Below are 21,158 nucleotides of genomic sequence, written 5' to 3' on the forward strand. Positions count from 1 at the left end.
CCTAATAGACCTGACGGAGGCGGCAGGACAGGACAAACCAATGAAAAGATAGAAAAGAAGCAATAAGGCGTCGCTGGACAGGATTTAGTAAACCATAAGCCAAAATTAATAACCTGCTATATGGACAGTATATACCCTGTACTTACCTGCGTGGGGCCCCTAGGAATCGGGGGCCCTGGGCGGCCGCCCCTCTTGCCCCGCCCTCACAGGACCGGGCCTGTCTGCTTGCTCCGGCACCTCCGCCATAGCTAGGGCTAGAGAGGTCGGGGTTTCGGTTTCGGCCTTTCGGGGGTGCCGTAAGGCGGCTGCTTACCATCAGCTCATATCTGTCCTTATATAGTACTAATACAAAAAATAACTGCTACTTATTTTCTAATGTGCAATCATTGATAACTGAATTGGGAAGATGGAAAGTAAGAAATTGCAATGATTTATAAAATTAAGTTGACTTATTCACTAAAATATTGATTAAAAAAGTGTTCTATTGGACCAGCCTAAGTAGAAATGCTAGATTCGCCACTATCTGAAACCGTTTTATATAGTAACATAGTCAGAGCAATAAGTATTTCCTGTAAACATTCACATGTATAAACGAGAGATAATAAATAGTAAATAATTTTTCAAGTCAACATAAAATAAATTTAAGTCTAAATAAATGAAGTTATTACTAAGTATAGCATAAATTATAAGTTTTCATTCCAAAAGGTTATTCATAGGGTATCTATGGATAAAAAACTAAATTTTCGAAACCGAACCCGAAAACCGTGGGTGAGAAATCATCTCCAAACCCGAATCCGCGATCCGAAATGGAACCATTGCCATCCTTAGCCGGTAGCGGGCTAGCGGCAGACCGGCCTGGTGGAGGTGGCGGGTGCGGGGGCGGCGAGGCTGACAGCGACAGCACTGTCGGTCGGGCAGCGGGATAGGTGGTTGGACACAGGCGTCGTGTAGAAAAATTGATGGTGGTGACGACGGTGGATGGAGACGGCGGCAGCAGCGGCGGAACCCTAGTCAGAACGTACTAGTGGTAGTGGGGCAGGGAGGGGCTGGGCGGCGAACGACGGGTGGAAGCTCGGATACGTATCACCCCATAAAGACGGACGGTCAGCTCGATCCGATCGGACCTGAACTTGACGATGCGGACTCCAGAAAATTGTAGAGATTTTTTTTCCTCTCGCCGCACCTTTTTCTTGGCCGCTTGCGTGGTGAAATGGCTTCTGAATTCCACGGCACGAGCGACTCGAAGAACGGACGGTGGCGGCGGACCGCGGTGGAAGAACACAACCCCTTCGCTCGCCGAACCAGTGCCGTCGCCATCGGGGCGTCGAGAGGTCTGCGCGGTTTCCTGGCAGCGGCTGGGTCCACGTCCACCGCCGTCCGGGCCACCACCGTGCCGTCTCGGGCGGGGCGCGGCGGCGACACCTGGCTGCCCGGAACCGTACATGTTAAAAGCACCCGCTCCGCTGCTCTGCGCGCTTCCTCGCGGGCTCGCGGCACGGCGGTTGCCTAGTCCCCCGTTTCACCAACCGACCATGCTGGCTTCCGCTACCCTGCCCACCCTCGTCGTCGGCCTCCTGGCCCTCCTAGGCGCGTGCCGCCCCGCCGCCGCGACCGCGACGGACACCATCTCGCCCGGCCGGGCCCTCGCCGGCGGCGGCGGCGGCAGGATCCTCTCCAACAACAGCAAGTTCACGCTCGGCTTCTTCAGAGCTCCCGACGGGAACGCGGATTCATCGCCAGGCGCCGCCGGCGCCGCGCCGCCCGACAGGTGGTACCTCGGCGTATGGTTCACCGCGGTCCCCAGCCTGACCACCGTGTGGGTGGCCAACGGCGCGAACCCAGTCATAGACGCCGACGCCGCCTCGCCGGAGCTCACCGTGTCCGGCGGCGGCGACCTCGTCGTCGTCAACCAAGCCACCAAGTCGGTAACCTGGTCTGCTAGATCCGCCCACGACACGGCCAAGAACGCCACCAACACCACCGTCGCCGTGCTCCTCAACAGCGGGAACCTCGTCCTCCTCGACGCCTCCAACTCCTCGGCGGCGCCCCGCACGCTGTGGCAGAGCTTCGACCACCCCACCGACACGCTGCTCCCCGGCGCGAAGCTCGGCCGCGACAAGGCCACGGGCGTGAACCGCCGCCTCGTCTCCAGGAAGAGCGCCGCCACCCCGTCCCCTGGACCCTACTGCTTCGAGGTCGACCCAGACGCTCCCCAGCTCGTGGTCAAGCTCTGCGACTCGCCCGTCGCCTACTGGGCCACCGGCGCCTGGAACGGGAGGTACTTCAGCAACATCCCGGAGCTGGCCGGGAACGTGCCCGGCTTCCACCTCGCGTTCGTCGACGACGCCCGGGAAGAGTACCTCCAGTTCAACGTGACCGCCGAGGCGACGGTGACGCGCAACATCGTCGACGTCGCCGGCCAGAACAAGCACCAGGTCTGGATCGACGCGTCGCGGGACTGGCTGACGCTCTACGCCGGCCCGAAGTCGCCGGGCGATGTGTACGCCGCCTGCGGGGCTTTCGCCGTCTGCAGCTACACCGCGGCGCTGCAGCCCTGCAGCTGCATGAAGGGCTTCTCGGTGAGGTCGCCGGCGGACTGGGAGCAGGGTGATCGGACAGGAGGGTGTGCCAGGGATGCAACGCTGGATTGTACCTCTGGTAACAGCACTGGCAGTGCGGCGGCATCTTCAACTGATGGGTTCTTCTCCATGCCTGGCATTGGGCTGCCTGACAGAGGGCGTGGCTTGCAGAACGTTAGGGGCAGGGCTGAATGCTCAACGGCTTGTCTGAAGAACTGCTCTTGCACCGCGTATTCGTATGGCAGCCAGGGATGCCTTGTTTGGCACGATGGATTGATCAACGCAAAACAATTTCAAAGCACTGCTTCTGATGATGAAATTCTTTATCTCCGTCTGGCTGCAAGAGAATTTCATCAGAAATCAAGAAACAAGAAACGAGGCGTCATCATCGGCGTCGTCACTGGCGCATGCACCGGTGCTTTGATTCTGCTTGTGCTGCTCATGATTCTGATGACCAGGAGGAAGAAAGCCAAGAACAACATCCAAGGGGGTGATGGCCGACTTGTGGCCTTCTCGTACAGAGAACTGCGTTCTGCAACCAAGAACTTCTCCGAAAAGCTCGGGCAAGGTGGCTTTGGCTCCGTCTTCAAGGGGCAACTCCGCGATTCGGCCGCCATCGCGGTGAAGAGGCTGGACAGCAGCTTCCAGGGCGAGAAGCAATTCAGAGCTGAAGTGAGCTCGATCGGCATCATCCAGCACGTCAACCTGGTGAATCTGGTCGGCTTCTGCTGCGAAGGCGAGAACCGGTTCCTCGTCTACGAGCACATGCCGAACCGCTCCCTCGACGTCCACCTGTTCCAGAGCACCGGCGGCGTGTTCTTGGACTGGGCCGCCCGGTACCGGATCGCCGCCGGAGTCGCCAGGGGCCTCGCCTACCTCCACGACGGCTGCCGGGACCGGATCATCCACTGCGACGTCAAGCCGGAGAACATCCTCCTCGACGCGTCGCTCCTCCCGAAGCTCGCCGACTTCGGGATGGCCAAGTTCGTGGGGCGGGGCTTCAGCCGCGCGCTGACCACGATGAGGGGCACCATGGGGTACCTCGCGCCGGAGTGGATCGGCGGGGCGGCCGTCACGCCCAAGGTCGACGTGTACAGCTACGGCATGGTGCTGCTGGAGCTCGTGTCGGGGAGGAGGAACACTTCCGGCGCCGGCGAGGAGCGCCGCAGCACGGGGGACTCGGACGGCGGCGGCCACCGTCTCGTGTATTTTCCCATGAGAGCGGCGAGGGAGCTGGTCGAGGGGGGCGTGGGGACGCTGCTGGACGAGAGGCTGCGCGGTGACGCCAACCTCGAGGAGGTCGAGAGGGCCTGCAAGGTGGCGTGCTGGTGCATCCAGGACGACGAGGCTGACCGGCCGGCGATGGGGGAGGTGGTTCAGATACTCGAGGGCGTGCTGGACCGCGGCATGCCACCGCTGCCGAGGTTGCTGGAGACCCTCTTGGGAAGACCACACTCGTCAACGCAACAGATGACTACGGTTTCGAATACGTCAGCAACCTTTAGGTACTAGAGCTAGTGGATCATCACAAAATTAACTGGATACTGCTGTTTTTTTCATAAATATTGCAAGTATAAGCCCATGCTTCTGTTTATCTAAGTACTACTAGTCCCTGTACAGTAACAGGGGTGTGTGTGATGCCATGCATGATGCATCCTGCCCCTGTGATATAATGCCCAGAGGACTCTTGCTAGTGCTGGTGGTAAATGCAGGTCAGGATATAGAGGCCCTGAATTATGCAGCAGGGCTGTTGTTTGATTGTTTCTATTGGAATGGGAAGCACTAGCCAAACAAGTCAGATGTAAGATATTGGTTCTTTCGGATGTTTGTAATCATTCGCTGTAAACATCAGCGAGTTGATTCCTTCCAGTTCCAAGTCATTCAGAACCTCTCATCGTATTCCACTGCAGTGAGGCCAATGCTCTAGAACATTACGATGATCCTGAACTGCTCGAAGGAAGGTCGATCAGCTCCTCTGTTCAGCGGCGAGCCAATTCCTTCCAGCTCGTTATGCAATATGCATACTACATAACAGTCATCAGATGCCTAGCAGTAAGAACAGATCAAGCAGCCAGCAGCATCGATCACATCACGCAGCAATTCTTGCAAGAACAAAGCCATTCAGAACCCACCCATCATATTCCATCGCAGTGAGGCAAACACATTCAGAACATTATTTCAAGACATCACAGCAAGGAACGAACGCCCCATGCATGACGCATCTAGTTGTCCCACCGCAGAGAGACGAACACCACGACGACGGACGAACATCAGAGGCGCTTTAAGCCCTCTCGCCCCTGATGCGGCGCGCGAGCTGGATGTCCTTGGGCATGATGGTGACGCGCTTGGCGTGGATGGCGCAGAGGTTGGTGTCCTCGAAGAGCCCCACCAGGTAGGCCTCCGCGGCCTCCTGCAGCGCCGCCACCGCCGAGGACTGGAACCGCAGGTCCGTCTTGAAGTCCTGCGCGATCTCCCGCACCAGCCGCTGGAAGGGCAGCTTCCGGATCAGCAGCTCCGTGCTCTTCTGGTACTTGCGGATCTCGCGCAGCGCCACCGTGCCCGGGCGGAAGCGGTGCGGCTTCTTCACACCGCCCGTCGCCGGCGCCGACTTGCGCGCCGCCTTCGTCGCCAGCTGCTTCCGCGGCGCCTTGCCGCCGGTGGACTTGCGCGCCGTCTGCTTCGTGCGGGCCATCGGACGGGAGGTGACGGAGCGGCGGCGAGCGGGCTGGAGGATTTGAGGATTGGAAACTGGAATTCGATTTGCTGTGGGAGGATTCGGTTTTGCTTGGGGTATTTGTAGCGGCGAGAGGGTGGGGGAGGCGGGATCGCGAAAATTTTTGGGAGGCGCGGGCGGGGGAGGCGTTGTGGCCGTTGGATGGAGATGGACAGTGGGGGGTGGCGATCCGCGAGCTGGGTGGTGGTGCGAAGCCATTGGCAGACGCGGCTTCGACGAGGATCGGTGGCCCCACCTGGTGGTTTCGGCCGCGGCTGACGGGCTCAGCCCACTGGATGCGCGGCTTGCTGGGCCGGTTCGACGAGAAATTGATGCTTCCTGCACGATGATTGTTTTAAGGCCCATTAGACACCGTTTCTCTCTTCTTCCGGGCAAAACGACGTTGGCGTCGAGCTCGTCTGTGGCAACGGGCACATCCACTTCCTCCTCGCCAAGCTCCCCCTGGTCGGTGCTCGGGTCCCTTCAGCTGCCGTCAGTATTGGTTGATGTCTCTCGTGTTTACTTTGCTATATAGGACTATGAGCTGCGATGGGTGATGCCATGCTGGCATGCCATGCTATACAGGACGGCGGGTGCGTGAGGAAGGCTGCAGCAGAAACGCAGACGCCTGGTCTACACTACAATACTGGTAACGACCAGGTGCAAAATTTTCAGGCCATTGGAAAACAGTCAAACACAAGTCTGTGCTGACATTAACTGTGTCTGTGCTGCTTAATTGAGCCTGGACGAAGCTTTTCTTCTTGACTACAAGTCAAAAATCTGCAGGCACTGAAGCCGGTTGTTCACCTCGTACTATCTGACATTCGCTGCAAGTCAAAAAATCCAGAAACATGTAGCTCGGGTCCCTGATGTAGTCTTTCAGCTGGCAGATGATTGCTCACCTGATGAATATCAGATAATAGAGAAGTTCCATAACCATGTTGTGATACTGATGGACAGTTGGGCACACTAAGAATGAGAGACTAAACCATGATGACAAACACAGAGATCATCCATTGGCTTGGACATGGAATACAAGAACTAAAATAGAAACAGGAAATCAAATTACAGTAATAAAAGAAAATCAAATTAAGTTTTTCATTTACTGAATAATCTTAGTATGTGTGTTCTGTTTACTGGATGTTTGGAAAATGCGTACTTACAACACATATATTTACTATAAATATAAATTTATTGTTTACTTATTTTTTATTTATAAATATGGATTCTTATTTACTAAGTTCTTTAAAACATGTGTCTTCTATATTGCACCCAATGAAGGTGGTTAACAACAATAAAGAATTATCATTAAATATTTTATTTTTAGGCTAAATTGTTACCGCGCATCACTTTTCTTCATAAATGAGCTCTACAGTACTATACATCTATTCGTCATGTTTATATTAAAATAATCTACGAAAATAACTAAAGTCGCGGGCAATCATGTAATGAAGTTATTTATCTATAAGAATACTTACAAATATACAAAAAAAATGCAACACCGCGCTTACAAATATTTACAAATATACAAGTCACATTTACAATGCAAGTACCCTCACGACATCGAAGCTGATAGTCTATTGATATGGCCGTCGTGTTAGAACTTGCCTCTAGAATCGAGGATCTTCCTCAAAATGAATCCTACGAGCTGCTCCGACACGGCCCTTATCCTATCATCGTCGTAAACTTACTCCCTAATTTGCCTTATCTAACAATTTTTGATAAAAATACTTGATATATTAATTCACCACATCAGTATAATTAGGAGAATGTAGTCGTGAACGGTGTGTACATACTCTTAGGTCATCCGTCGTAGTCTTCCTGCAACAGCTTGCCAAAGGGCCTCTAGCTGAGTTGGTTAGAGGAACCCAGCGGCACTCCTCAGGTCTTGGGTTCGACTCCCCGTGGAAGCGAATTTCAGGTTGAGGTTAAAAAAATCCCCTCGTCTGTCACATAGTGCCAAAGCACAAGTCTAAGGCCCGGCCCATGTCGTGGTCGTCTCACATGGGCTACGGTGCAGCTGTGTAAGGGTGGGGCAGGGGTTCGGGGATTTTCTTGGCCGGTGTGAGACGGTCTTCTCTATCACACAATACCGCGGGGGCGGTCATTCCACCGCCGGCCGAGTTTTTTTCCTGCAACGGCTTAGACAGTGCATTAACTCGCATACGTAGTACCCACACCAATCATTTCCTTGTTTTTGTCTTGCACACTATAAGAGAAATAAATTAGTTGTACAATATTTTTGTATGCGTATACAGAACAATTGAGATTAGAAAAAGTTCGCAACCCAAGATATCGAAAAATCCATTTTAACAGTCAATTCCTCTTTCCATTGTGATGAGGACATCACCAAGTGGATACACATGAGCCATGCCTTTCGCCAAGCTACAAGTTGTGATCAACTTGGACTCCACGTTCGATTCGGATTCAGCAGATCACTCTCGATGGAATCGGCTACATCTCCCTCATACGACATCAAAATGAGGAGTACTTTGATACGTTGGAAAGCTAAGGACGAAAGCTTTCTTTTGGTTTTGGTTCCAGCTCCAAAAGATTCATGATCATTCTATGTGACCATAAAAAGGTGTTGTGTCACCTATTTCAGGCTGAGTTGGCCTTTGTATCGTGTAGGACCTTAAGCCCATGCTATGAGTGCCCCCTCTCTTGTCACCCCAACCCTAGGACGCCCCTTTATAGTATAAACTTAGTAACTGCCATACATTAGGGTTCGGATTTTGTTTAGGTCTAATTTTCCATTGAGAAACTGAGATTAGTCATTTTACCGTGATCCAGGGTCCCTGTTCTTGTTCTCCTCGATTGTGTCGATTTGTACTTTCGATTTGAGAGCTTGAACTTCATACTCAGATGCGTTTATAGACATCTGCAATTTTCAGATTGCGTGTTTACCTCTTTGTTACTTGTGTTCTTCGATTCGCTTGTAGAAAAAATCTTCTTGGCGAGGTCAATTAAGTTGTGCTTGGTTGATAATCAATGGAGTAGGGTTTGCGTATGTGTGTTCATAGGGATGAGTGTGCATGTGCCGTGAGTATCTGAGTTGTATTGTGTAATCGCAAAAAAAAATTGCCTCATAGGCATACATGCTCAAAGAATTTTTAATATTTATTTTGATATCGTGGATAACATTTAATAAGAGATTCCCATTTGTTATTCAATTTCGAGTCATTAATTTCTTATTTGTTAGGTGGATTTGGATGCACTGGTATCCATTTGTGGATTCCTGGACATTGATTCATTACCCGCCATTGTTTCCCGACTGCTATAAATAGAAGTCTAGAATGCCATAGGCTGATACACATAGAAGCAACACTTATTCCAAGAAACAACAATCCCATGCTGTTACGAGATGCCTATGAAACTAGAACCTCGACTTGTGTTCATTGCTTTGGTTTTTGCTGTGTTTACAGCACACCAAGTTTGCGGTGAAAAAGATTGTTACGATGAGAGAGATCTAGTTATAAGCAAGTGCATGGTCACAATCAACATTGGTACCGCCTATGTCAATCCAAGCCAATCTTGCATTGATGCCGTGGAGCAATCTGACATGGAATGTGTATGCCGTGTCATCACTGCCGACTTGGAGGCAAAAATTAGTATTATGAAAATTCTTCGTCTTGCATATGAGTGCCACAAGTCAATTCCCGTGGGAAGCAAATGTGGAAGTAAGTGCATGCATGTTATATATTATATGATATTATATAATGTTGGGAATACCGTTCAATGTTTTGTGCACCAAAGATCAAGCTGTTTCTAGAAACAAAGAAGCACAAGGAGAATGAAGATTACTCTATTTGGCTTGTCTTTTTTCAGCTTATTCCAGTTTATCCTCTCACACAGAATACTATTAAATTAGCTGATATGAGCCGGTTTAGAATTTTTTTGGGTTTTTGAATGAAGCTCTAAAGAAAAACAATTTCAAGACACCTTGCACCATTAAAGCCGACGAGAAACGGCTTATACCAAGAGGAGGAGCCAAACACAAAGGTTTTTTTTTTCAATCTCTTCCCTGCATTAAGTGGCACTAAAATATCCCACTAAAAAAGAGTGGCACTAAAATCATCCATCACTAAGCCCAACACTTTCTAGAAACATTATTCGTAACTTCACTTAGACCTGTTTGATATATGGACTAAACTTTAGCCACTTTGTACTAAAGCTTAGTTTCATTACAGCTAAAGTTTAGTCCATTAGTCCATAGAATCCATCTAATTTGGACTAAAATTTGATTTCACCCAATTATATATTTTAAACATTTTTCAACCTAAAATTTAGTCCATGGATCCAAACATGTATGGACTAAAATTTAGTTACCTAATATTTATTACATTAGTCACTATATTTAGTTACCTAAAGTTTACTCCGCCTTAAACTTCAGTCCTAGGTGATCCAAACGGATCTGATTCATCACTAAACCAAAATTAGAAGTATTTTTTAATACATCGTGGTTAAGACAGGTTCTGTGTTCGATTCCTAGTGGGAGCGAATATTCTAAGATTTAGTGGCGTTATGATTTTAATGATAGGCAATGTTCTCATCGAAAACGAGACGTCTATAGTAACTTCGTCAATTTTAAAAATTTGCTGCCTTAGTTTCGAAGGTGCTCAATCTAGTTTGTGCTTGCACGTTCAAGAATGTGAGTGTGCGTGCATTCCGAGTGAGTCGCTGTGTAACTTAATAATAACTTAAAAAAGATATTGATCTAGTCCATGGCTCCATGCTGTGTCCAGCCACACGGGAAGACGGCCCTCTCGGAGTTGGAGGTTCAATGCGACCAGGTGAATCCGTATATGACTCCGATGCTTCTTCTTCATACGTACATGTTCTATAATAATACTCCCTCCTTCCCTGTTTATAAGGCATACACGTATATCAAGATTCAAACCTTGTCATCTTTGACCAATAATTTGACTATTAAATTTTTATTTTTATAATGCAAATTTCATATGATTGGATTCATAATCAAATATATTTTACAATGATTATAAGTTTATAATCAAAAGTGATATAATATATAATAAATAAATGGTCAAAGTGTTGTTTAGAAGACCGTGTCATGTTCCACCATGCCTTATAAACGGGGAAGGAGGGAGTAATCTATACAACGTTTCTCACCCAAATTAGATCCGTCGTACCCCTCACGCTGGACCCGTCTGTCGGGGCCGAAGAGGTGGGAGGGGGTGGAGACCCATAGAAATCACGAGTTGGATCGTGTTTCTGCCAAAATCTTAATTTTTTTCGCACCCGTCTACCGTACCCGCCAGAAATTTTCACGCGGGGCTTCTGTTCTCATCCCGTGTTCCTCGTTTATGAACCCCGCCGACCTAGCAAACACGCCAAACCACCTCCACCGCGCAGAATCATCTCGTATCCTTCAACCTCGAGTGGGAAGCGAAAGGAACCGTCGGTCGCCTCCTCCCGCCTGCCGCACGTCGCGCCGCCGCCCCCCGCGAGTCCGCGATCCCCCGACGCGGCACCCCCGCCGGACGTCACACCGGCACCCCCGCCTGCCGCATGTCGCCATGGCCGCCGCCATCCTCGCGCCCCATACCCACCCGCACATCGCGCGTCCGCTCTCCGCCGCCGTGATCCATGCATCCAGGCCGCCGCGCAAGCCGCGAAGCTCGGGACAAAACTCGGAGGCCAACCTGAGGTTGCTGGCGAAGCCGAGTATCAATCCCGCAGCCCCGTCAGGGCGTCTGGACCATCTGCGCGCATCCAGTCCAATCCATCGATCAAGATGTAGCAGCAAGAAGTCAATTTTCAATTGGGTGAACCGAGGAAGGGGACGGAGAAGAGACTAGGACGGAAGTAGAGAAAAAGGAAGCTTGCTTTGCTTTGTCAGGTTTGTCCATGCCAAATTTATTCCTAGCTACTAATCTTGTGAGTTAGCTACAATCAATTTTAGAAAGATATGTTTTTGGACCTAGCTATATTAGGGCCAGCCCTTTGTACGGCCGATTCATCTTCAGAAAGTATACTATAATATCACATCCCTATTTCGGCAATCCCACCTACATCTCCTTTTCCCGTATTTTTTTTGACACCAACAACTTTGATCCCTTCTCCCACCCTCCTCGGCCACATCAAATAAGCAAAAAAAAAAGGAAAACACAACGATAAGCTGCGTGACACATAGATAAAAAAAGTCTTTTTATGTTGTCACCAACTGCCAATTTATTTCTAGGTTCTAGCAACAAGATAGATCCACAGGGAAAAATACATTCGAGGTGCGGAAAAAAGTACATCTTGAATTACAAAAAATTGCTACGTCACAGAAATTAAACTGTGTGTAAGCATGACAGATATGTTGTTGTAGAAATCCACTGAAGCAGAACCTGATTTGAATCCACTGTTGTAGAGCCTGGTTGGATGCAGATAGAAAAAAAAATGCTTGATTCTATTGATTGTGATGCTAAACAAACTAGAAAAAGTTGACGTAGAGGAAACATCTGAACAAAAAACAACTGATTTGCCTATTAAACAGTACATTATTTCTTGATGATCTACATTTAGTTGTTTTTTATGCATGCAAAAAATGCTCTCATGGTGCTGCTCTCCAATCAGATATGTGACTTATTGAATGGTTGTGCAGGGGATATAGAAGATAAAAATGGATTTAATCGAGCTCCCGCGAGAATATGATTATGATTTCCTAGATGAATCAGATTCAAATCAACCCTATTGCACTATGTAGTTTCTGCTGACAACACTTTAGCGACTATTGGTAAACAATCTAGCTGAAAGCACCTAGGATATGTAGGAGATGGAGCAATCGTGGAAGAGATTTGGTCAACAGCTCCGGTGTTGTGCACTAGGCAAAACGTTTTGCACTACGGAAGAGATGAGGGGAGTTCTACAACTTGTGTGCAAAATGGATTGGGTTCTTGATTCATACAGGAACTTCACACCTCCTAGGTTCAATAAAACAACAATAGAAAAGTTTTCTTTGTTTGTAACAAAGAAGGGCATTGGAGGGAAGCAAAAAGGAATGCAAGTCACTTTCTGAATCGGATGACAGCAATTATAAGATGGGGGATTCTGATCCTAAACATGACCTGGGAGTAATGTAAATTAAATAGTCACTGAAATTGCCTAGTGAGATGCATAAATTTGCCTCTGCTAAAAAGAATTAATTTTGCTTAATGAAATGTACTGTTATGCCTAGATAGAACAATAATATTGCTTACTGGAAATCAATGTTATTATATCTGTAGAATAACAATTTTCTTGAGAACCAACATTAAAATGCTTACATGAAATTGAAAAAAGACATAACTAGCTCAATTAAAATACTTACGAGTTTTGCCAAAACTGCAAACCTCTCTAACACTTAAAAAGACACGTATTAAACTCAAAAAAAGTATAGATTAGTTGCAACATTGGCTTGCGTGAGCCTACTCTTAACACCAAGCAGGAATTAAAATCAGTAGAAAAAATTGCTAGATAACAAGAACATAAAAGTTGCTACATAAAAACATAAAAGGTATAATTTGATAAACTTGAAACGCTTATATGTCCTAAACACCATTTAGGATATATTTTTACCAACAAAACAAGGTCCATTTATCTATATTTTTGAAGCCATATTACCATGCGGAGGAAAACTGCCTATATGAGATTGGAAAAAGACATACTAACCCAACAAAAATGCTTATGAGTTTTTGCTAAAATTACATACCTCTTTGACACACAAAAGTCATGTATTACTGCCTCATTTCTGGCCATATTATTACCTAATTCAGACCATATTATTGCAGATCAGTGGTTTAGGGATACAAAAGAAAAGTGAACAATACACACTAATAGAATAAGTGCAGAACCAAAAGGAAGAAAAAAGAAAATGTAGAACAAGTGAAATTCAATACCTATCAAAATATGCAACTAAGTACTGCTAGAAACTCTCAAACCTGTGCTGAAAATCCAAATGAAAAAAGTTAACCTAAAATGAATGTTTTGCTTGTTGACTTGCATAACTTACCTACAAATGAATTCCACAAAGTTAATCAATAGAACCAAAAATGGCTTATTAACAGAACATGAGAAAATACACTAATTGGCTAATTCCAGAATAATATCATTGCCTAATCAAAACCATATTACTCCTGCTTAATGCTTAATCAAAACCTGCAATAGTACCCTGTCACAACTGAAACCCTTGAATAGGAACCAAATCGATTTGGGAAATCAAATAGAGAGAGATACAAGGAGAGATATACTCCAGCCTAGCCTTCATGTACTAGCGACCCCGCGGCGCCAGTGGTCCGCTGCTCCGATTCCAAGTCTTAAACATCATTTTTTCCTTGCGGAAACAACGCTTTGCTTTCACTAGAACCTTGAGTGCAGACTAGAATCAACACAATCTGCAGCAAGAGAAAAGAATGGAAGGAAATTGCCAGGATCAATACAAAAGCGTAGCTCCTTTCGGAGGCACTTGATCGCAACCTATATGAACCTATAAATATCCGCAACTTGAGAAGGCAAACATCAAAAAATCAACCAAAAATGATCAGACTCTGATGTAACTATACTTGGTGGTGGCCCAAACATCCAAAAATAGCTCCGAGGGAAACATTTCTTGCCCCAACAGTACTGTAAAAGCCTATGCAGCAGCAAGCCGAATTCCCCATATCAGGCTCAGAGCACGCGACGCACATCATCCCATACCAAATCCGCCCAGAGTAGGCTCAAAACCCCCCTCAATTCCCCAGTCATTTCGCCCCAAATCCACCAGTTCTGATCACTACGCTCCCGACGCCCACCAACACCGGATTGAGGCACCAGCTCACCTCGATGCTGACGAGCCAAAGCACCTTCCTACACCTGTCGCGGGGGTGGTGCCCCGGCCTACATGTGCGTAGCCGCCGCCCGCAGTGCCCCACCTCTCCCAATCAAGGCCCCCCCTGCGACGCCGCGGCCACAAGCCTCCGCCTCATCATCCTGCATGAAAATCCCAACCCATCTCCTCCTCCCCACCCGCCTTCACACAACGCTGCGTCGCCTAGAACGGGGCCAACCGCGCCCTCCTCGAGGCCCCCTTCTCCCGGGGTACCCAGAGTGCGAGCACAACCACCGTCGTGCCTCGCCGGCGGGCGGCCGCTGGAGCAAATCGAGGCTGCCCAGAGCTATTAGGGTTTGGTGGCGCCTCTCGAGCAGCTCTCCCGATGCGAGATGAAGAAGGGAGGCAGGAGGCGATGCGTGGGAGAGGTGAGGGGAGGGGAGGTTGGCCGGTGGTGGTGAGGCCGCATGCTCATGCCGCCGTCGCCACCGGGCATGCCGCTGCATGCCTGCATCAGAGAGAATGCTGGCGATGGTGAGCGGTGGAGAATGGAGTACTGGAGGAGATAAGGTTCTATGGGACCCTCGCACATGGGTTGAGCCGCTGGTGAAAATAAGTACTAGTATTTTGACCGACGAAGGTCCGTACAGTTGAGCAAAATTACGGCCGGCCATCTAGAAGTCATTACCTATGTTTTTTAGCCATGCTTTTTTCATATATAAGATATGAGATATATTTGTTATGCTTTTTAATCGAGGTGATATTTTTGGTCGAGATAATCTATTCTAGCTTATTCTTTTGCTTCATATATACCTAGCAATGCTATAAGCAACGAGAATACAAGATATTGAAATTTCAAATTACGTGGAAAATATGTTGAATAATATTTGATACTATTATGTGTATTTAATAGTTTTTTTAACACGTGCGTGCCGCATGTGCATCTCTGTTAGTAGTAATAAAAATCGATCGCCAACCGAGCCGTTCGGCCACGAACGTAGCCGGCGGTTGGGCGAACTTTTTGATTACGTGGCAGGTGGGTGGCACGGCTTGGCCCGCCGCCGCCTCTCTTCCCTCCTCCAAGAGCATCGGCGCCGTAGATCCAATCCAACAGCGGTCGTGGCGCCGCCCCCTCCTCAACGTCGCCGTCCGGCCGATCTCCTTGCGTCCCCAGTTCCCGCGAATTCAACGTCGCGGATCGGACTCGCGGTCCCCGCCGCAGAAAGCTCCGTCGAGGGAGGGAGCAGAACAGCGCGCCATGGGGCCGGCTCAGCAACGCGGGGGAGCTTTCGACGTCAAGGCATTGGCGCCGGCCATCGCCGTCGACCACAGCATCAGGCTCCCCAACTACTTCCGCATCGCCGACAGCCTCCTCACCCAGGTCCGCCGTCCCTCCGTTAAACCCTAACCACCGCCTGCCCCCCAAACCCAGCGCCCCAAATCTCCCACGTTAACTATAATTCTCTGATAAGAAGACTATCTTCCAACCATTCCCTGCACATAAAACCACCTCTATATTCTATAACGCGGGGCATGGTTTGGCAATGCGATATCGCGATGTGGTGATTGTTTTATCTGGTAGAATTAACTCGACTACAATTGATCTGATCACTAGTTGCATTAAACAATTTTCCATGCTTTGCGCAGGCTAACGTATATAGAAAGGAGAAGAACCTCATCCAGCTGTATGTTCTTCTTCTGAGATACTCGAGGTGTGTTGCTGAGCGACATTGTGCATTTCTATGCCTAGCTTCTATTTTCTAAATCAGTCCAAATGTTGAGCTACATATGGCTTCTATTTGGGCGCAGCCTTGTGCACGAGACTATTCCAAAGCATCGTGACTACCACTTGTTCAAGTCAGGAGAAAAGGACTACTACTTCAGGAAGGTATGTATTTCCGACTTACAACTGCACTACATTTAATGCGCAAGAGAGCAAGTAATTTTGTAGTTAACTGCTAAAATCTACTAGTATCTTTCTTACACTTGACATGATAAAAAAGAAACAAAACACAAGCCTTAAAGCTAGTGGTTATGGGAAAATAATTGGAAATAAAGACATCTCCTGCTGAAGTTTGAGACATTTCTGCGTTTTTTGTGCATCATAGCGCCGTTCGTTTTGTTGTAGAAATTATTGGATGTCATCGATGAGCTAGAGTTGCTGAAGCCAGTTGTGCATCAGAGGATTGCAGAGCTTGATGTGGGTGATATTTCAGAGCCTCATTGTTTAAATGGGACCTATGCTGCGAGTTGCAGGATTGACAAGCATTCGTCAGACTCAAATGCACCAAAGGTATAAATGGCATTGCACTGCATTTTGTAGCTTGTAAATATATTCAGAATCAACTTGATGGAAGAGTTCTGTTCTTAAAGTTCTCTAGTTCCTGTCATTATACTTCACCTTTTTATTTTTCTATATATCTATTTGTTGGTGATGCAACTGGGTCATTGCAGGATGTTATGAGACATCAAATGGCATCATCACCGAGTATCAAACCTGTCGGGCAGATCTGCAAACAGTATGTGTATCTTCTGTCATATGCATGCCTTTTTGATATGTTGAGTTTCATTTAATTAAAATTGTTCTTGATAGATATTGAAATTTGAAAATTCAAGCATTTTTCATAATATCAAAGTAAAAGATTAATCTTGTTACCTTTCGCAAAACCATTCATACTGCTACTATTCCGTTCAGTATTTACTTCATTTTCAGTGCAACATTCTACTGATGAAGAACCTTGTTACCTTTTTACCATATGCATTGCCATCCATTCAAATCAATTGGGTGTCTTGTTTAGCAATACATCTTTTTTCGATTGCTAAATTGTGACTTTTTTTTATTCACTTGTGTAAATTTAACAGAAATATTGGTCTACCTTATCCAAAAGAAGATACACTAGCCAGGCACTCCATCTTAGGGCCTGATGGACTTTCTGGGCAGCGAGTAGGATCTGTTGTTGCAATGAAGGTATAATATTGCTAATGTGTTTTCTTGAGAATTTAATCCCATATAACTAGTGGCTCATGGATTCCCTTACTACCTTTTGCAGGTCCAGTATCCAACTAATAACGAAATAACACAAAGTGATATGTCTAGGTAAGTAGGTAATACTTGGATAGATCCTAGATCCGTACTTACTATCTGCAAAAGTGGTTATCCATTGTTAACATTTTTTCCCCAAATCCTGTGCACAATTTCTATGTGAAAAATACTCCCTCAATTACACTACTCGGTCTGATACCATGTAGAAGATTAGAATTTGGGGCAATTGGCCACACGTTCGCCGGTCCAGGGATTGAAGCCCCAGGGAACGCGTTTGTTGGTGCTGGTGCTGCTGGAGGTGCCGCCGGAGGAGTTTGGGAAGGGCTGCTGGCCACCCTTCTTGGTGTTAGGGCGCCGCCCGCCCTGCAGCAGCTGCTGTTGGTGACCGCCAAGAGAGGAGGCAGCAGCCAGGAGGGCGGTGGTGGCGCACACTTTTTCCTCGTTTTGCAGGCGCAGCTCTTTGAGGAGGAGCTGGTGCCGGGCGGCAGCGAGGGTGAGGGGCTGCGTCCCGGCGATGTTGTCGGTGACATTGGAGTAGACCTCGTTGAGCCCTCGCAGCAGGTTGAGGACGAGGTTGGGTTTAGAGACGGGCTGCTCAACGTCGCGCAGTTCGTCGGCCTTCTCCTTCATGCGAACGCAGTAGGCGTTAATGGACAGATCCCCTTGAGTCATCGAGTGGAACTCGTGATTCAAGAAGATGGCGCGAGGAGCTTTGTTCGCCTGGAACACCGCGCCGATGGCCGCCCAAAGGGCACTCGCCGTCTGCTTGTCGTCGGTCATGGCAAGGTTGAGGACGGCGTCGGAGACGGTGCTGTACATCCATCCGCGGACGCAGAAGTCAGCCTGCAGCCAGGTCTCGTCGGAGGTCGAGGTGGAGGCGGTGGCGAGATGATGTAGCAGCCCGAATTTCCCACAGGTGGCCTGGAACGCCGTCGACCACTTGGTGAAGTTAGAGGGCTTCAACTCAAGGGTCATGGGGACGTGGAGCTTAATGTTGATGGTGGCGAAGGGGCAGATCATGGGGGCAGCATCGCTTTTGAGAGCGCCGCTGGTGGCAGAAGAGAGGTCTGAAACGGTTCCCATGGGGAGGGGAGGGGGCTGAGGGGAGAGATCGCGAGATTAGATCGGGATCGGGACCTGAGCTCTGATACCATGTAGGAGAGTAGAATTGGTGTAATGGATTGATTGTATTAGCTTGAGGCATCGGCCGGTATATATAAGGGTACAAGATTTGGGGTGCAAGGCAACCCCACCAGATATGTATGGTAGTCCGGATACAATATCTAAACTACCAAATATACTCTAACACTCACCATTACTCCAATTCTATGCAGTTTACTACCAGCTATCTTGAACCAAGATGGCTTGAATGGCGACAGTAAAGCATTGCTGTATGGCTCCAAAACTGACAATGAAATAGGGTTGTCTGTGCCAGTAGAAGAAGAATTGTACCAACTCAGTATCCAACAGCCTTCTTACCCACCAATGTTGTCACAAGTACATGTGGATCGACCAATATTTTCCTCAAGAGTTGCTGATTCAAAACCAGAGTGTGCTATCTCAGATATTGACCATTATCGGCGTGTGGATGTTGTAAGTTCAAACTGCAAATTTTACCTTTATAAAATCATGGCATTGCTCGTGAGCTATAGCTTAGCAAAAATTTGTGTGTTATGTCATATGTGATCTTCAGTTGTAACTAGTATAATTTTTTTTCGAGTTTTGACCAATGGTTTCAATGTTTCTCATGTCAGCCAGATGAGTTGACAGCATGTTTCCTAAAGGCTGCTGAGGCAAATACCATAAAAACTCTAGAAACATGTGGGCTTATTTTTGGTGCACTGCTCATGGACCCAGAGGTCTGTTTCTTTTTTTTTCCTATGGAGGGTTGAATGGTGATTTGGTTGGACCACTGACATTACCTTCTATTGTTATGTAGGTAGGCGAGTATTTTAAGGTGACAGCCTTGATAATTCCAAAACAGAAATCTACAAGTGACACGGTTAGTGTTTTTATGCTATCTATAATCTATTCTTGCATGTTCCCTTAGTTCTGGCTACTCATTTTATTGCAGTACAGTGCCTAAAATGCAGCACTTTGTTAACGAACAACTTTTTTTTTGGCAGTGCGAAGCTACATGTGAAGAAGAAATACCGGAAGTTGTTCAGAGCATCGGCTCACCTTACCAGCTTGGTTGGATTCATGTAAGCTAAACTTAATGCAACTTGACCACCATAGATATTTGTTTGTTTCATGCCCATCGGCCATGCACATATTTGGGATAGACATATGCGCTTGCTTACCATATTTTTCTCTCTTTTTTCAGACACATCCAACTCAGGACTGTTTTATGTCTTCTGTTGATCTCCATAATCATTATTCGTATCAGGTAATGCAACTGTATCCTACATTGCTTTTGCCAATTAGTTGGTGCTATATGGTTGATAAATGGATATATAGGTTTGTGTCGTTCTTATCAATGCATGATATCATTTGTCTTTTTTTATTCAAACAAGGAAAATATCACTGAAGTATATGCGGCTATGTACAAAATAATCTTGTATTTCATTATTCTTGAGTCGCTGTCCATTCTTGAAAGTAATTCAAAATTAATGTTTGCAGTACACTGGTCCAATTGTTTATATCAATGGCTAAAAGATACCTGGTTCATGTTACTAAAATGCTTACTCTATGATTTTATTTGAATCTAGTATCAGGGAATCCTAGTTTGACTGCTTGTTTTGGTCTACCTATATAGAATACTATAAGATACAACGTGCACACAGATATTTTGCTTGCTTAATTGAACTTTAGTTTCTTTGTCACAATTTCTGCTTAGGAAGTCTTTTGAGAATTAATTGCTAATATTTGATCATGTCTGGTCTTATTAACATACAGAAGGAGCTGCACGAAGCATTTGCAATAGTTCTGGCACCTTCAAAAGAAAGGTATCCTATCAATGTTTCATCTTTGGCATCCCTTTATTGTTTAGTATTTCCTTTCAAGTATGTGTGATTCCTTTCATGGAGTTAATATTAAGTACTCATCTCATCGTGCTAGTTCACATTATGCAAAGTCAGTAACCCAGTTAACAAATAGATGGAATGAGTTGTTCTGATCTTGGCACTTTCTTAATTACTAGAATTTAGTACATACATCGTGGAGCTTCTCTGGTTGCTATGTTGTTTACTAGCTCATTAGTCAGGCAAATTTGCACAGATTTTGTAGTTTTGCTCTGCTGCTCATTAGCACTTGTAGTCATGCATGATAATCAATTTGTCGTGGTGCCCCTGTTGAACTGAAACTCTGTTTGCATGAGATGGTCATGTGGTCTTAATTATATGTTTTATTTGAACAGCAAAAAAGACCGTGAGAAAATATTTCAGCTCACGGATCCAGGTGGTATGCATGCAATTGGTGATTGCGCTAAGAGGAGTTTCCATCCGCATGACTTGGCAACCTACAAGGAATGCTCCCACATAAAGTTGAAGTCTGCTTTAGCTTTTCGTGTTATTGACCTTCGATAACGCTGTGTAGGTTAGCACATTGTAGGCTGTGTAGGCTACAGGTAGGCCATAGCTGCTTCCAGTTGACTGGAAGTGTGATAGCCATCTACATTTGAGGCTAGCTTTTCCTTAAGTGGTGATATATATACAAAGGGCATTGCAGATGTGTGACATGCGAGCGATTTGGTTCCATGGATCTTGTGTAGAGTTCTTCTAAAGGCGCCTTGGTTGGCTTTTAGATGGAAAATGTAAATTGTCTGTACAACTGAATCATATATGTCTGAACTCTAAAGTGGTTCACCTGTCACATGGCTGCGGGTTGAAGGAGTTTTGCATGTTAATTCTTGTACCTACTTTGAACTGTTGAGTTATTACTTTATCTACTGTTGTCGAGACTTGAGAGAATAGAGATTTAGTCGTCTCTACTTGATATTTGCGACTGCATTTCTGTTAATTGAGGAAGGGAATTTCTGCCGCTTTTCAGGTGCCGAGAAAAATTACTTGCTGCGCGAAAAAAAGAAAA

General features: G+C 46.8%; 3 protein-coding genes across 3 annotated transcripts; 2 read left to right on the forward strand and 1 right to left on the reverse strand.

Moving 5' to 3' along the window:
- Nucleotides 1–1,502: 1,502 nt before the first annotated feature.
- On the forward strand, nt 1,503–4,323 carry LOC120675826 (G-type lectin S-receptor-like serine/threonine-protein kinase At2g19130). Its single transcript, XM_039957036.1, has one exon. The coding sequence runs from the start codon at nt 1,533–1,535 to the stop codon at nt 4,089–4,091; it is 2,559 nt and encodes an 852-aa protein (XP_039812970.1). The 5' UTR covers nt 1,503–1,532; the 3' UTR covers nt 4,092–4,323.
- Nucleotides 4,324–4,697: 374 nt separating this feature from the next.
- Nucleotides 4,698–5,355, reverse strand: LOC120675827 (histone H3.2). Its single transcript, XM_039957037.1, has one exon. It carries the CDS (start codon nt 5,269–5,271, stop codon nt 4,861–4,863), a length of 411 nt encoding a protein of 136 aa, XP_039812971.1. The 5' UTR covers nt 5,272–5,355; the 3' UTR covers nt 4,698–4,860.
- Nucleotides 5,356–15,344: 9,989 nt separating this feature from the next.
- LOC120674478 (AMSH-like ubiquitin thioesterase 3) lies at nt 15,345–20,843 on the forward strand. The gene is made up of 14 exons (XM_039955655.1): nt 15,345–15,467; nt 15,734–15,798; nt 15,896–15,974; nt 16,215–16,379; nt 16,541–16,605; nt 16,949–17,054; nt 17,137–17,183; nt 18,464–18,722; nt 18,884–18,988; nt 19,069–19,131; nt 19,256–19,333; nt 19,456–19,518; nt 20,028–20,077; nt 20,488–20,843. Exons 1-14 carry the CDS (start codon nt 15,345–15,347, stop codon nt 20,654–20,656), a joined length of 1,437 nt encoding a protein of 478 aa, XP_039811589.1. The 3' UTR covers nt 20,657–20,843.
- The last annotated feature ends 315 nt before the right edge of the window (nt 20,844–21,158 follow it).

This window comes from Panicum virgatum, chromosome 5N, assembly GCF_016808335.1.
Source record: "Panicum virgatum strain AP13 chromosome 5N, P.virgatum_v5, whole genome shotgun sequence".
NCBI lineage: Eukaryota > Viridiplantae > Streptophyta > Magnoliopsida > Poales > Poaceae > Panicum > Panicum virgatum.